We start from the raw sequence: 13,682 nt of genomic DNA on the forward strand, positions 1-13,682 counted from the left end.
TCGTGGCAGTGATGTGTAAATATTGGAGGTGCTTTGTAAAAAAGCACATGGACCTGCTGGTAATTTGAACCAATGCAAAGTCAAATTAAAGTCGCAGAGAAAACCTGATTTATTTCAGATTTCCACAACATTTGCGCTCAGCTACGAGAGAGGATAATACAGGATGTGATTAAGCCGAGCATAACCATTATAATATAATGTATATATAAAACATCTAAAACTGTTTCTAGAACTAGGGTTGTGGTTTCTATTGGTTAAGAGTGTTGCTAATACGTCGTGTCTGCAGGGTCCTCGAAATTCCAACAAAAAACAGAGAGAAAGAAAAAAAAAGAAACACGGGCGCGTGTGTGCGCGCGTGGGTATTGTAGGTGGAGGCTGTTCTTACAAACCCCCTCAGCTCTCAGAGCTCTGAGACAGTCTCCGCTGTTCACGGCTCCGAGTGAGTCTGTTCTCAGCTGAAGTGCAGACCGGTGAAACACAGTGAGCGGATAGTTGTAAGTATTTTTTTCCCTTCGTCATGTCTTTAGTCTCTGTTTAGAGTGTGCAGGACAGCCTTTTTAATCCACACTGCCGCTAACACAAGCCTGTGAAAATGAAGCGTCGTTAAGTTTGTCTTACTTAGTAACATAAACTTGATGGCTCGTCCAAGCAAAAGCAGCCATTGCCGTCAGCTGGATACATTTTTATTTGCAGAATTCACCTGTGATAGCGGACAGCACACAGCCATAAACTCGTGCTTACATGTAAATACATCAGGTGAAGGTGGCTGGTGTCGTGTTTAGGTTCACTTCAGCAGTCTGTGCTTTGTGTGTTGCTCGTGTCTTTCTGTTTTGTCCTAGTTGTTGCTGTGTATTGGTGGGATTTATTTTAATCTCTAATACTCTTTATTAATGTGAGATACATTTCGCGCCGTGTCTCTGGAGGTGCAGCAAGCCAAAAACATTATCAGTCACGGTGCTCATCTGTCTGCTGCTGATACAGAACTCCTGGAATTACTGTAAAAATGAGGATTTTTGTGTATGTGGCTTTTAAAAACGATACAGGTGGAAGTGGAGGCCTTGATTTGCTCTAAAGGGTCACACATACAAAAAGGGGACTGGAATAGAAATTGAACTCAAACTAAAAACAAAAAATGCAGAATTAAGAGGAATAGGAGTCACGAGAGAAGAGATGAGGAGAAACCAAGTGAGATGAAGAAGGGTGACATGCAGTGTAGGAGATAGAAGAAGAGATGAGGGGAAAACAACAACAGGGTAGAGAGGAAATAAAAGAAAGAGGAAAGAAGAGGAAGGAATATGAAATCTGCTCCACTATCACTGATAAGGTTTAGAACACTGTTATTGAAGCCCTGCTGCTTGAATTAATGGACTGCTGTGAAACAGGTAAAAAAAATAATTAACCTCTACGTGACCCTTTGTTTTCTCTTTCTTTCACTGTCCGAGGAAACAGAGCTTTTAATTTAATTGGTCACCACTCTTTAGCTTTTAAAGCTTTTCATTCTCGTCTGTTCACCTGTGGTACGTTTTTTTTTCATAAACTGCATGTGTCCTGCACGCTGTGTAGGAAGAGGATAAAAGTGTTGCTGATATTGGTTTTAGCAGAACTGTGGCAATGCATGTAAGCATTAATGCACCCCCCACAAATTCCTGTATACCTTCCCAAAAATCTACCCTCCACAAGCAGTGTGACACTGTGGGTGCTGCAGAGTCTCCTGTGTTTTTTAACTTCAGTCACTGCCTTAGGGCCAAATGACTCATGTGTGCACACGAACACCTCCCTGCGTGTTTATCTATCCATAGATAAGTCCTTCCATATGTGTCGTTCAGAAAAACTAAAATACAACCAAAACCATTCTGTGACCATGTTTGCATTTGCAGATCTTTGATCCACATGACATGCTTGTAAGATTATTGATCACACTCTGTGCAATCTGTGAGCACTTGTCAGCTTTGTAATAAAAAGTGTGGAGGCGGGCAGCGGTGTGGAGGTGACTGGATCCAGTCCAAATCTGTTAATTAAACCGCAACAGAGGAAGTAGATTCCCTGAGGGAGTAGGACTAATGGATAGCCAATTAGCTGATGGTGTATCTCTGCTCAATCTATGCTCTCCTGCTTCGAGTGAAATTGCTTTAAAAAAAAAAAAGAACATTACTGTGTATTACATGTAAGTGTACACACATCATAAACCCACTATTTTCCCCAAAGAAATATCACAAATGAATATTTATAGTCCAAATATTTGCCTTGCTGAAAGCATATGTGTTTTTGTGAAAATACAAGCTTAGGATCTTTGTACTTTGGGCTAAAGTAACTCACAAATGTTTACTGGTCTATCTTGCAAAGATGGGGCTATTTTTAGTAACTGTAGATATTGAATAGGCTAAATTTAGTAAACAAAAAGTACAATATTTCACACTGATAATATTATCACTATTTAAATGTTACCTAAAGTCAAACACTCTATATAAAATTTGGACCCAATCACAACAAGAGCACATACTCTTTTGTGGACTACTGCTTTGAAGCTTCAAGTTTGGCATTTTGGCTGTCACCATTGTTTTTCTTTGGAAGTAAACAATGGCCATATTTGGATGAGAGGCTGTAGTGCTAGCAGCTAGTTAGCAGCTAATGTGGTTTATCTTGATTAGCAACTTGCATACATAGACTGAAGCATATTCATACAGTATTACAATTTAAGTCACAGACCTTTTTGTGACAGAAGACATATAATTTGCCAGATAAACTCGTTAAAATGGTCCAAAAGAGCACAAACATGTTCAGTGATTTTTAACTAGCTGAGGCGTTACCTAGCATTTGCTAGCAGCTTTAGCGACCCTAACCCTGGAGACTGCTGCCAACCTAGAATGTACTGACTTTGGTAAGCTTTTTTTAAATGTGTGTGTCATTAACATTATTGTTGTATTTTATAGGCATATAATGCAAATTCACAGATGCAGGAGTGTGTTTCAAGCTCCAGTCTCTAAATGTTTTGTCTACACGAAGTGTACATATACTTAGGTGTGTTCATGTCCAAGCTCAAAGCGTCGCAGCAAGGAATTCAAGTGATGATTTTGTGCAGCATCATCGTCGTGTGATGATCAGTTGTATCCACAATTATAACTAATATTATAAACCATATGAAATAAATGGACAGATGCACATAAATGTATATAGTTTATGCTGCAATTCCTTGGCACCTTCTTAATGACAGCATGATAAGTAAGGCTTTGAAATCTATTTTGTGCAGTGAGTGATGGTTACTCTTCCCCATTTCCCATGACCCTTTATGAGATACCCTCTGCAGCCTGGTGGCCACACCACCAACAGTCTTTGCTTTTTCCTGTCCTATTTTTTATATGCTAGGAATAAGGGTGGCAAAAAAAAGAAAAGACCAGACTGACATTAAAAGAAACAATAGAAATGCCCTAAAATGCACTTAGTGAATGTAACAATAATGAGCGGCCCTTTGGGCAATCAGCAGGCATTCACTTCCCCAACGAAACAGTTGCCAGACAGGCGTCTGTGTTAATGGGTACCTTGTGGCCTCTAGATTGCATCAGGAGGTTGTTTGTTCCAAGCTGTGGATTGAACAATTACGAGGTATTACGCAGGCGTCAACAGAGTTTTCAGTGAGGAGGAAACATGTATTTACCACCAGTATCAACCATGTAATCATCACCAGGCCTCTTATAAAGAGAGTCACCATTAATGTTTGTATAAATGCTTTCCAATAATTCAACTATTGAATTTTATTCAAGGACATCTCTTTTCCATCTCTTATGCTCTCTTTTGTCTTTAAGAGAGGTTAATCACACCAGAAATATGAGAGGTTAAAGCCAAATTGATGGTTGTACAACACGTAATGGTGATAGGAAAAAAACAAAAACATTAAAAAAAAAACATGGAAACTGATGTTAAAAGTGTTTATTAAAGCATCGTGCACCAAACCGCTGTCAGCATGAATGTGGCTTTTTTAAAGTTTTCAGCTTGTTCCTTTGAAAGACACAACAGCTGAAGCTCACAGCAGGTGCAAGCTATTTTCATTAGCAGAAACCATAACAATAGTATCCAGGCTTATTATGTGCCAAGCAATTGTCGCTTCACCAGATAATCTCTAAGTACAATACTGCTAGTGTCGCTTTGCAGTTATGAGCAAGCATCATTATGGAAATAACTGAATTTGGGATTCAGTGATGTTGTGGATGAACAGCTGGAATGATCGATATGGGAGTAGAGAAGTGTGTTGTCCTGCAGTGTCAGCCGTGGCATCCAGTTATGAGTACACACACCTTCAGTGAATTCCATCGAGGGACAATAACTGCTGAGGTGGTGCATGACTCAGTATAATAGTCTTTCCTCTGGAAAAGGCTCTGAAAATCTCAAGATGACATCTTGGCTTCAGCTAATTCAAAGGCTAACTGTAAAGCCTATGCTGAAATACACTGAGGCTTCAGTGAAAGTGGATTTTATTTTCTACTGATTCATGAGGAACAAAGTGACATGCATGTGTTGGTAATCACAAACTGAGTTTGCAGCATTGAGTTTAGTCAGAGTTGAATTAGAGCAGTGAGAAAGTCTCTGACGTGAAAGCCTAAAGGTGTTCAAGCAAGCACAGGAAAACATAGGACTGATGAGATTAAGAAAAAACACATTGAACTGTAATGTCGTTAAAGTGTGTAGTGAACAAGTGGATAGAAAGGACTGCTGCTTAGACCACCGACAGTTTGAAAGCGTTGCATAATTTCGGTAGGTTATGAACTGCTGCTGTTGCCTCAAATTATACTGTACAAATGGACTGATTCTTACATAGCTTTCGCTTTTCTACTCTCCCGGAGTACTCAAAGCGCTCTATACAACATGCCACAATCACCCAATCTCACAAGCACTGTCTCTAAACTGAGTGCTTTCTATCGACATTCACACACATTCATACTCCGATGGATGCATCGAGAGCAACCTGGGGTTAGTATCTTGCCCAAGGATACATGAGCCAGGGATCGAACCACCAACCAGGCCTCTCATTGTACTGCCTCAGCAAATAGGTACAATTTCACCAGTTCATTTGTAAACCCTGTGCTGTCTCACTTAAACAGAGTTTTTTTCTAGACTTTTTTCAGTTTTTTAAATATATTTACATTCAATTTATTAATTTAAAAAAAAAAACTGCAAATCAAGGTTTTAAATTAAATTTTTTATTCTTTTTCATTGTGTCACTTTGTAAAATTAATATATATTATATTTTTTATTCAGTCTCATATGTGGCATATGGCATTCACTTATTATTAATAGTTAAATTACTGTAAATGACAACCAGTAAGTTACCATTAAAGTTTAATGATCAGGCAAAATACATATTTCAGTTACACATGAGATTTTTTTCTATATTTATTTTTTTCAGCACAGCTTCAACGTCATTTAAGTTTTTTCCTGCTTGCACAGAATGATAAGGTTACGAAACCACAGAAGATTACCGTTTCACGCTCTCGATCCAGTCTTGAGTCTTTTCCAAATGTGTTTGATATTCAAATTTGTATGCTTGGCATTTGCTTTTCCCTGCTGCAGCCACAAAATGAGCTAAAAAGTGGGGAAAGTGAACCAGAACACTGAATTAGTAAGCCATATGACTGGATAACCTTGTTTGCCAGAATGATAGAGTAATCCTTGAGATGTGAAATAATAAAAAAGTAAGTACCTTCCTATTTTTAACAAACTTTCTAGCTTCTGTTTCTCCGGATGTCTGCATTAGGAGAGAACAGACTATGCAAAATTTGCCAAAGCAGCAGCTCAATCATATTTTGTGTTGAACCTATTATTTTAAGATTTGCTTTGAAAACTATACATATTCCATTCTATGCCACAAATGGCACATAAATATAGATATGTATAGCAAACAAGTGAACATTTAGAATTGTAATCATCACTTCAGCTAGCATCAGACTTTCAATAACAACCAGTTAACATAAATTTACCCTGAGATCTCTAAGACTATATTATCTTCACTCTGCAGATGCACAGAGGGCAGGTTTTGTGTACACACATGCACAAATGCATTTGTCACACACCTGGCCTCTCACACACAATACTCTTTGTATTTGAATGTAAATGCAAGGACTCTTCAATCAGCAGTCATTCAGACTCTCACTTATCTCGTCAATTTGCTCCATGCAGGGACCTTTAAGCCTTGTCTTGACCTTATGTTACCATAGCAACACCTCCCGGGAGGGTTTTCACAGAGCTGCTCGTGCAATGGCAGACAAGAGAAGTGATGCACTTCAGGAAGAAAAATTGTCAGTCTGCTCTTATTGTGTTTATCAGAGATTAGGGTGGGAGGCAATAGCAAAGGCAAAATGAGGAGAGTGTAGGGGAGTGTGTGTGTGATTAGGTTAGCCTTGCTGACTGTTCACATCTCAGTGGGACATTCAGTGACTATCTAATGTATGGTGTGAGTAAAAAAAACAAAAGATACCTGCAACCACTCCTGTTTGTGTTATGGAACCATTAAACTTCTTATTTCCCCTTTTATATATTAATTAACAGATATTCTCGTTATGACAGTGATGTGAAGCCTGTGATATGTTAGAAAATCATTTGTCTTCACTAACCATGGATGTGAATTGCATTACTATAGTTTTTATATGTTCAATTCCATTTTATTATTATAGTGCCAATTCACAGCCACAGTTGCCTCAAGGCGCTTTCTATCACAAGACAAAGATCCTACAATATCATAGAGAAAAACCCAGCAATTCACTGTGAGCAACCACATGGCAACAGAGGGGAGGAAGAACTCATTTTAATAAGAGGCAACATGTGGCAGTACCAGGCTCAGGAAGGGGCAGCCTTGTGCTGTGACTGGCTGCTGAATGAGAGGAAAGAGAAGGAGGAAAAGGGAGCATAGAGAGACAAGGACAGAACTTAAAGGTAATTGTGGATTTTTTTAAGCTTAATAAATGATGCACATACTAGCCACAAGGTTGGATTACAAAGAGAATGCACTCCAAATAGTCACAATGTGTAACCACAGAAAGGTTTTGGTTTCCTACTATTTGTTCATTATCTATCCAAAACTGTTTTTTTAATAAATTTTGGAACCATAAAAACCAGAACGATAATTTTTTTTATATTTTTTTATTTATGGAGACAGGATTTAAGAGTGAACACTGGCTCTTGTGCCTCAGCTGATTTTTAATATTTTGCTGAACCACTTTTACTGCATTACAACATTCTTTTCTTTTGTGTACTCCTGATACGCTTTATTGAAAAGGACTTATTGAGACTTTATACGTCACTCAAGTTCGCTGACTGGAAAAAAAATCAATGACTGAGGCCAGAGAAATAATTGGTGCCTCGATTTAATCTGTTGAACCATTTTAGCTCCGTGTCTTTGTACAGTGTGACACCTGAACGTTGTACAACTCCATATTCACAATCACAGCACTGTTTGTGATACGAAGCCTGTCAAAGGTTAGTCAAGAAGACTGTCTCACGTTTATACCACCCATTCATGTTCCCTCTCACACAGCACCTAGTTTATAAAGGCGACTGACTGATGATGTTCCTCTCTGTGTTTATCATAGTTTCTGTCTCTTATCCAATTTTTTGCACTGTGGTCATTTAAAAAATGTCTAAGCCTCTGCTGCTCTCTGTGGTCATTTCCTTGTCAGATTGATGGAAAACTCTTCCACCCCATTCATCCTCACTTTTAATCAGGACCTCTGTCCTCAGGTCCATCCATTAATCTCACCATTTGTCATGCTCCACATCACATCCATCCAGATCTCCAGCATCATCCTTCACCCCTGCGCTGCTATCACCACCGTCTAGACTCCCTCCAGGGGATTTTTCCAGTACAGCTCAATATATCACTACTCCCTTATATGATGATGTCACAATAGCATCTCTTCACTAAAGACTCCTTACACAATGTGCACACATTATAAAAAAATCCATCTTAGCCTTCTTTCATTTGAATAATTTCTGATTTAAACATGAGGTTTTAAAAGCCTAAATAACCCCAAGTATAAGTGTAATTCGATATTAGGTACAAGTTAATATTTCTATATTTATCGACTTCTTGTCTTTACCCTGTTGCTTCATAAAAGCAGTAGCAGCATTAAGCAGTTGAGATCCACGGCATATACCATCCTCTGGCATTCACATTTAGTAATTGAGGTCATGACCTATGGATGGCTCTTAGGTTTGGTCTAAAAACTGTACATAAGGATTGACATTCACCATGATTTGATCACGTGTTTGACCAGTGAACACTGTGGTCTTATTCTCCACTGGTGGTACTGGTGCCCTTTAGGTTGTAATGAATGAAATGTAATTAAAGCAAAGCAAAAAAAATCTCCAAACACTGAAAGAGAATTCAGTCATGCTTCAAAGTGTGTACATTTCCTGTGTGCTGCCAATATTTGTACTTATTTTAATCTAAAGTAACTGTCTCTGGGGGATTCTTTAGTGGTGTATATAATTCACCTTACCTTCCCCGCTCTTCCGCTCATCTTCACATCTGCATTAATGTACTTTACTCAGTTGAGGTCGCAGAAGATATGCCTCTGCTATTTTTCCCCCATAGGTCAGTGCATTTTGTTCCACCAATTATTAACCATCGCTGTGAGGGATGAGGGTGTGCCTGTGTGTGGAACAGTGGTGATTAAGAAGCTGGGATGGCTTCATAAACAAGTCTCGTACTAATAAAACTAAATACCTTACGTCTGTGTTCTGGTGCTCGCTTGCTTTGTTGTGACGGAAGGAAGGTTGTTATGTTTATTAATAGCTTAGTATTCATCAAGCCACTGGGCAGATATGGCCAAACTTTTGAAACTTTTAGGTGTTGTCCAACATCAGCAGCAGTCAACGTTATGTGTACATAGAAAAGTGTGTCTTTGTCAATACATGTTGTTGCCTGTTCATTCTCTCTTACTGCTGTGTATGCCATTGTTTTCTATGTTTTATCTTTCTTTGCTACATATCTTTTAGAGACACAGTTTTATATTTTATTAAACTGGCTCACTCATTCTCTTGCCAATAGTCAGATGAAAAATGTAATAGTGCTTGCACGTCTATTTTTGACAGAAGCCTGTTAAAACATTTAAATACCCCTAAAGCTCACATTAGCTAGTTATATAGTATTGTTGTCTAGATGCAAAAAAATGTCACTTGTGAGTTTTACAGAGAAGACATAAACACTAAACATGCAGCAAAAGTCTCCTGCCCACTTGAAACCAAGAACAATACAGCACTTGAGTGCCGGCTGTCTCCAGGCAACCTCAAGGTAACAAGACTTCCCAAGTTGCTGTCTATCCAATAATAATTCAAAGTCCATACTAGCAAAGAACAATCTAAGACGTGATGGGAAATCTGTTACCTTTACACAGTCAGCCTAGATGTTTCCTCTAAAACTCTAAAACATAATTATAATGCAGTTTAGTTGAAGTTTCATGGACCTGGATTAACGTTACATTAATGATAATCCAGGTGCTAAATAACACCGAGCACCTTTCTTACTCCTAAGGGTTTTACATAAATTCTATACTTTGACAAAAACTATTATTATGTACTATATTTATATTTTAAAGTTAAGCAACAAGTTTGCTGCAGTGTGTATAATTGCATGCAAACTGTGTGCTGTGTCTATTCCACCATGTAAAGCAGGGTTCCCCAATCCCAGTCCACGGGGGCCGGTGTCCCTGCAGGTTTTAGATCTCACTCTGGGTCAACACACCTGAATCACATGATTAGTTCATTACCAGGCCTCTGGAGAACTTCAGGACATGTTAAGAAGGTAATTTATCCATTTAAATCAGCTGTGATGGATCAAGGACACATCTAAAACCTGCAGGGACACCGGCCCTCGTGGACTGGGATTGGGGACCCCTGATGTAAAGGATGCTACAAAGGATGAAGCATTTTCTCCAACAACAGATCTGCTCGAACAGAAACTGAAAACAGAACTCAGAAAAGGTCCCAGAAGAAACTTTATAGCTTTACAGACACATTTCAGTGGACGAACAACCAACACGGCTGATTTGTTGGAAGAGTTGATTAACTGGACATCTCCGAAATGTTAGAATACACCTTTAATGCATTAATTGCTTTATATTTCATGTCCACATGAAGTGTGCTAAATTAATTAACTTTGCTTTCTGTAGGGCTGCTGATCTTCTACTGATGTGAGCTTACCAACAACTGTTGCCTGATAGTCGTTAACGCCTCGATGGAGCTCATCCAGTTTGCTTTGCTGCCTCAGGAAGTCCCTACAGCTACCTGGAGCAACACCTCTGCCCCCTCCTACTCTCATTTCCTGCTCCTTTCTACTCCCTCCGAACCGCTTCACAGCTTCAACCAAGATGACACTTCGTTTCTCCTTAACAGGTCCTGTCAAAATTGCACCAAAAGTAAACCAGGATCCCTCCCTGGCTTGGCTGGAATCTTCATCCCACTCATTTATGGCATCGTTTGTGTCGTTGGCTTGGTGGGAAACACTCTGGTCATCCATGTTGTCGTCAACTACACAAAACACGAGTCAGTCACAAACATCTACATCCTCAATCTAGCCATTGCAGATGAGCTTTTCATGCTGGGCCTACCCTTCTTGGCGGTACAGAACGCTTTGCTCTCGTGGCCTTTCGGCTCTCTGATGTGCCGAGTGGTTATGACAGTGGATGCCATCAACCAGTTTACCAGCATCTTTTGTCTAACTGTGATGTCAGTGGACCGATACCTGGCTGTGGTGCATCCCATCCGCTCTTCTTGGTGGCGGCGCCCCCATGTGGCTAAGGCTATCAGTGGCACCGTTTGGGCGGGGTCCTTTGTGGTGGTGCTGCCGGTAGTGGTGTTCGCGGATGTGCTGAAGGATGATGGGAACTGCAGCATCGTGTGGCCTGAACCAGCAGAAGTGTGGAAGACATCGTTTATTGTCTACACGTGCACTGTTGGATTCTTCTGCCCCCTGCTGGTCATCTGCTTGTGCTACCTGCTGATCGTCATCAAGGTATGACTTTTAGAGTAACACTGAAATAATTTGAGTTTTTAAGATAAAGGAGGAAGTATGAGGCTGCAAACTGTTTTAAGAGTATTGTGGCTTCAGTCAACTAATGTTGATGTACTTGATTGACATTTTATGATTGACATTTAACTGTTCATCCACTGTCTAAAAAAAGCCATTTCCTTTAAGGCCACTCTTACACCCTCAGGAAAGGGCTAGGGGATGAGGGGATTAACAATGATAAGCTCAGGGGACAGATAACGAGTCAACTATACTGTTATATCACTCCAACAAAGGATGTCAACAGACTAGAATCTGCTGAAAAGACAAGAAATGGGTAATCAAAGAAAAACTTCACTCTCACATAGGGCACTGGCTGCTCACTACTAGCTCAAACACAGCGCTAAACTCATCGTCAAATACGTCAAAGCACATCACTACACAAGCCTCTGCAGGCTTGGAAACAAACACCTAAGGTCACCACAGTACTGACACTGGCGTACACCGAGGAGCTCTTCACAAGCTTGTATCCAGCTATACACTGGCTCCTCAGGAGAAATGGGCGGCAGCTGAACCTGTGGGAGCCTGCTAGGGTTATAACAGCCACCCTCACTTTAAGCCAGCTTTCTTCTGTTCATTATAAACAGGTTGAAAGAGCAGGCGGTGGCTGTGTTCACAGCCAGAGCTGTGAGCATGAGATGACCATATTAACGATGTCCCCACATATTACACAGATAAACAAGCAGTAAACACTGTCCTAAACCTCACTGTGCACAGCGATTACTTGCACATGCATTGGCCACAAGGTTTACAAATTTGGGCCATGTTTAACATGAGTATCTAATTTTAACAGTATACACCAATGAGGCTTAATATTATGATCACTGATAGGTGAAGTGAATAACACTGATTATTTCTTTATCGGGGCACCTGTTAGTGGGTGGGATATATTACAGAGCAACTGAACATTTTGTAGTCAAAGTTTATGAGTTAGAAGCAGAAAAATGGGCGAGCACAGGGATTTGAGTGAGTCTGCAATATTAATAATATTAATATTGTGATGGCTGGATCATCTCCAAACTGCAGCTCTTGTGGGGGGTTCCCGGCTTGCAGTAGTATCTATCAAAAGTGGTCCAAGGAAGGAGCAGTGGTGAACCAGCAACAGGGTCATGTGCAGCGCATGAGGCTGCATAGCTGCAGACCAGTCAGGGTGCCCGTGCTGACCTCTGTACATTCATGAAAGCACCAAAAATGGGCACATGAGCATCAGAACTGAACCACGGAGCAACAGAAATACATGGCCTCTAAAGCTGTGCCCTCTTTCAGCAACGCAAACATGTTTCAGGACTGGTTTAAAGAGTACAACAACATGTTTAAGGTTGAGAAGCTCCGAGGCCCCACCTCGCAACTTCCAGAACTTAAAGGATCTGTTGCTAGAATCTTGTTGCAGATACAGCATACCTTCAGGGCTCCAGTGGAGTCCATGCTTCAGGGCTGTTTTGGTATCAAAAGGGGGACCTGTGGCCTGTGGTCATAATGTTATCCCTGATCGGTATCTGCATGAGTGTGTGTATACACTGTTACTGTAACTTGTTTATATGTAAACAAGGTTATAACTTTTCATCTTCCACTTTCACAGTTGCTAATCTTTTTGCAGTCATGATTAACATTGCTCATGTTGACTCATTGTGAATCATGTTGCTGCATCTGTGGGAAACATAAATGAACTTTGGGAACATAATGGCTCCTTCCACACTAAAACTCTGTCTCGGTTATTTTTGTTTAAAAAAAAAGAACCTCACTCCTCTCCACAGTGACGTCCTCCTAAACTTACATTACTCAGAAAATCTGCCAACATGTGCGTAGATGCTGAAGCCCAACGTAAATGGACTACACTCTGTTAATATCACTAATGGCACAGGAGGATGAGTGTACTTAAGTAGTATTTGCACAGACCTAATGGAAAAGCAGAGTGTGCCATGGTTAGCAGGTGTTTCTACATTTTGGGAGAAAAACAGCAATCAGACTGCGTGAATGTTGTTCTTCCAGCAATCTGAACTCTTAACTCTATAAATATGTTTAAACAACAAACAGAATCACGTATATCCTCCCTAACCACCAGCAGGATCTCAGATAGTGTTGACTGTTTGTCATAGTTGTTCTATGTTTGACAGTTTACGTTATTTCAGTGACTTTTCTATTTCAGGAAATCCATCCATCTTTTTAACTACTGGGTCATTAAGTAGGCTGAAGCCCATCCCAGCTGTCATTAGGCAAAGGGCGGGGTAGACCTCGGACAGGCCATAAAACAGGATTAATCTGGTACACTAGTCTCTTTCTTTCTGTAAAAAAAACATCTGTGTCTGCAAACATTTGTGTTATCAGTTTCATTTGAGCCTGAATACATTTGAATATGAATATGAAATTTCTCAAGTTTTTAAAAATGAGAAATTAAACTGTTATTCTACTATGAGACCACACGGGGGCAGCCCTGCCTTATTATGTATTATTCTCTCTTACTAGACATGGTTAGGATGGCTTTTGTGTCAAACTAACCAAAGTAATGTTGTTGGTTAATGTTTTTGTGAACAGTGGTATTTCAAGTATGGTCCTGTTTTTTTCTCCATTACAGGAGTTTCACTGGTTAAACAATCAGTGAATTGAAAGATTGTTGAATGAATGAATAACC

General features: G+C 40.0%; 1 protein-coding gene across 2 annotated transcripts; it reads left to right on the forward strand.

Moving 5' to 3' along the window:
• Positions 1 to 401: 401 nt before the first annotated feature.
• LOC147327241 (somatostatin receptor type 3-like) lies at positions 402 to 11,025 on the forward strand. 2 transcript variants are annotated; one of them, XM_086297489.1, is made up of 2 exons: positions 402 to 494; positions 10,158 to 11,025. In XM_086297489.1, the coding sequence occupies exon 2, from the start codon at positions 10,223 to 10,225 to the stop codon at positions 11,003 to 11,005; it is 783 nt and encodes a 260-aa protein (XP_086153615.1). In that variant the 5' UTR covers positions 402 to 494; positions 10,158 to 10,222; the 3' UTR covers positions 11,006 to 11,025. The 2 variants fall into 2 exon arrangements, with proteins under 2 accessions (XP_086153615.1, XP_086153616.1); XM_086297490.1 differs by lacking the exon at positions 402 to 494 and adding an exon at positions 2,776 to 2,878.
• Positions 11,026 to 13,682: the final 2,657 nt, after the last annotated feature.

The sequence above is a fragment of the Aulonocara sp. 'chitande type north' Nkhata Bay genome, linkage group LG6 (assembly GCF_057382095.1).
Source record: "Aulonocara sp. 'chitande type north' Nkhata Bay isolate Kocher_YH1m ecotype deep benthic linkage group LG6, A_spYH_male_GT1.1, whole genome shotgun sequence".
NCBI lineage: Eukaryota > Metazoa > Chordata > Actinopteri > Cichliformes > Cichlidae > Aulonocara > Aulonocara sp. 'chitande type north' Nkhata Bay.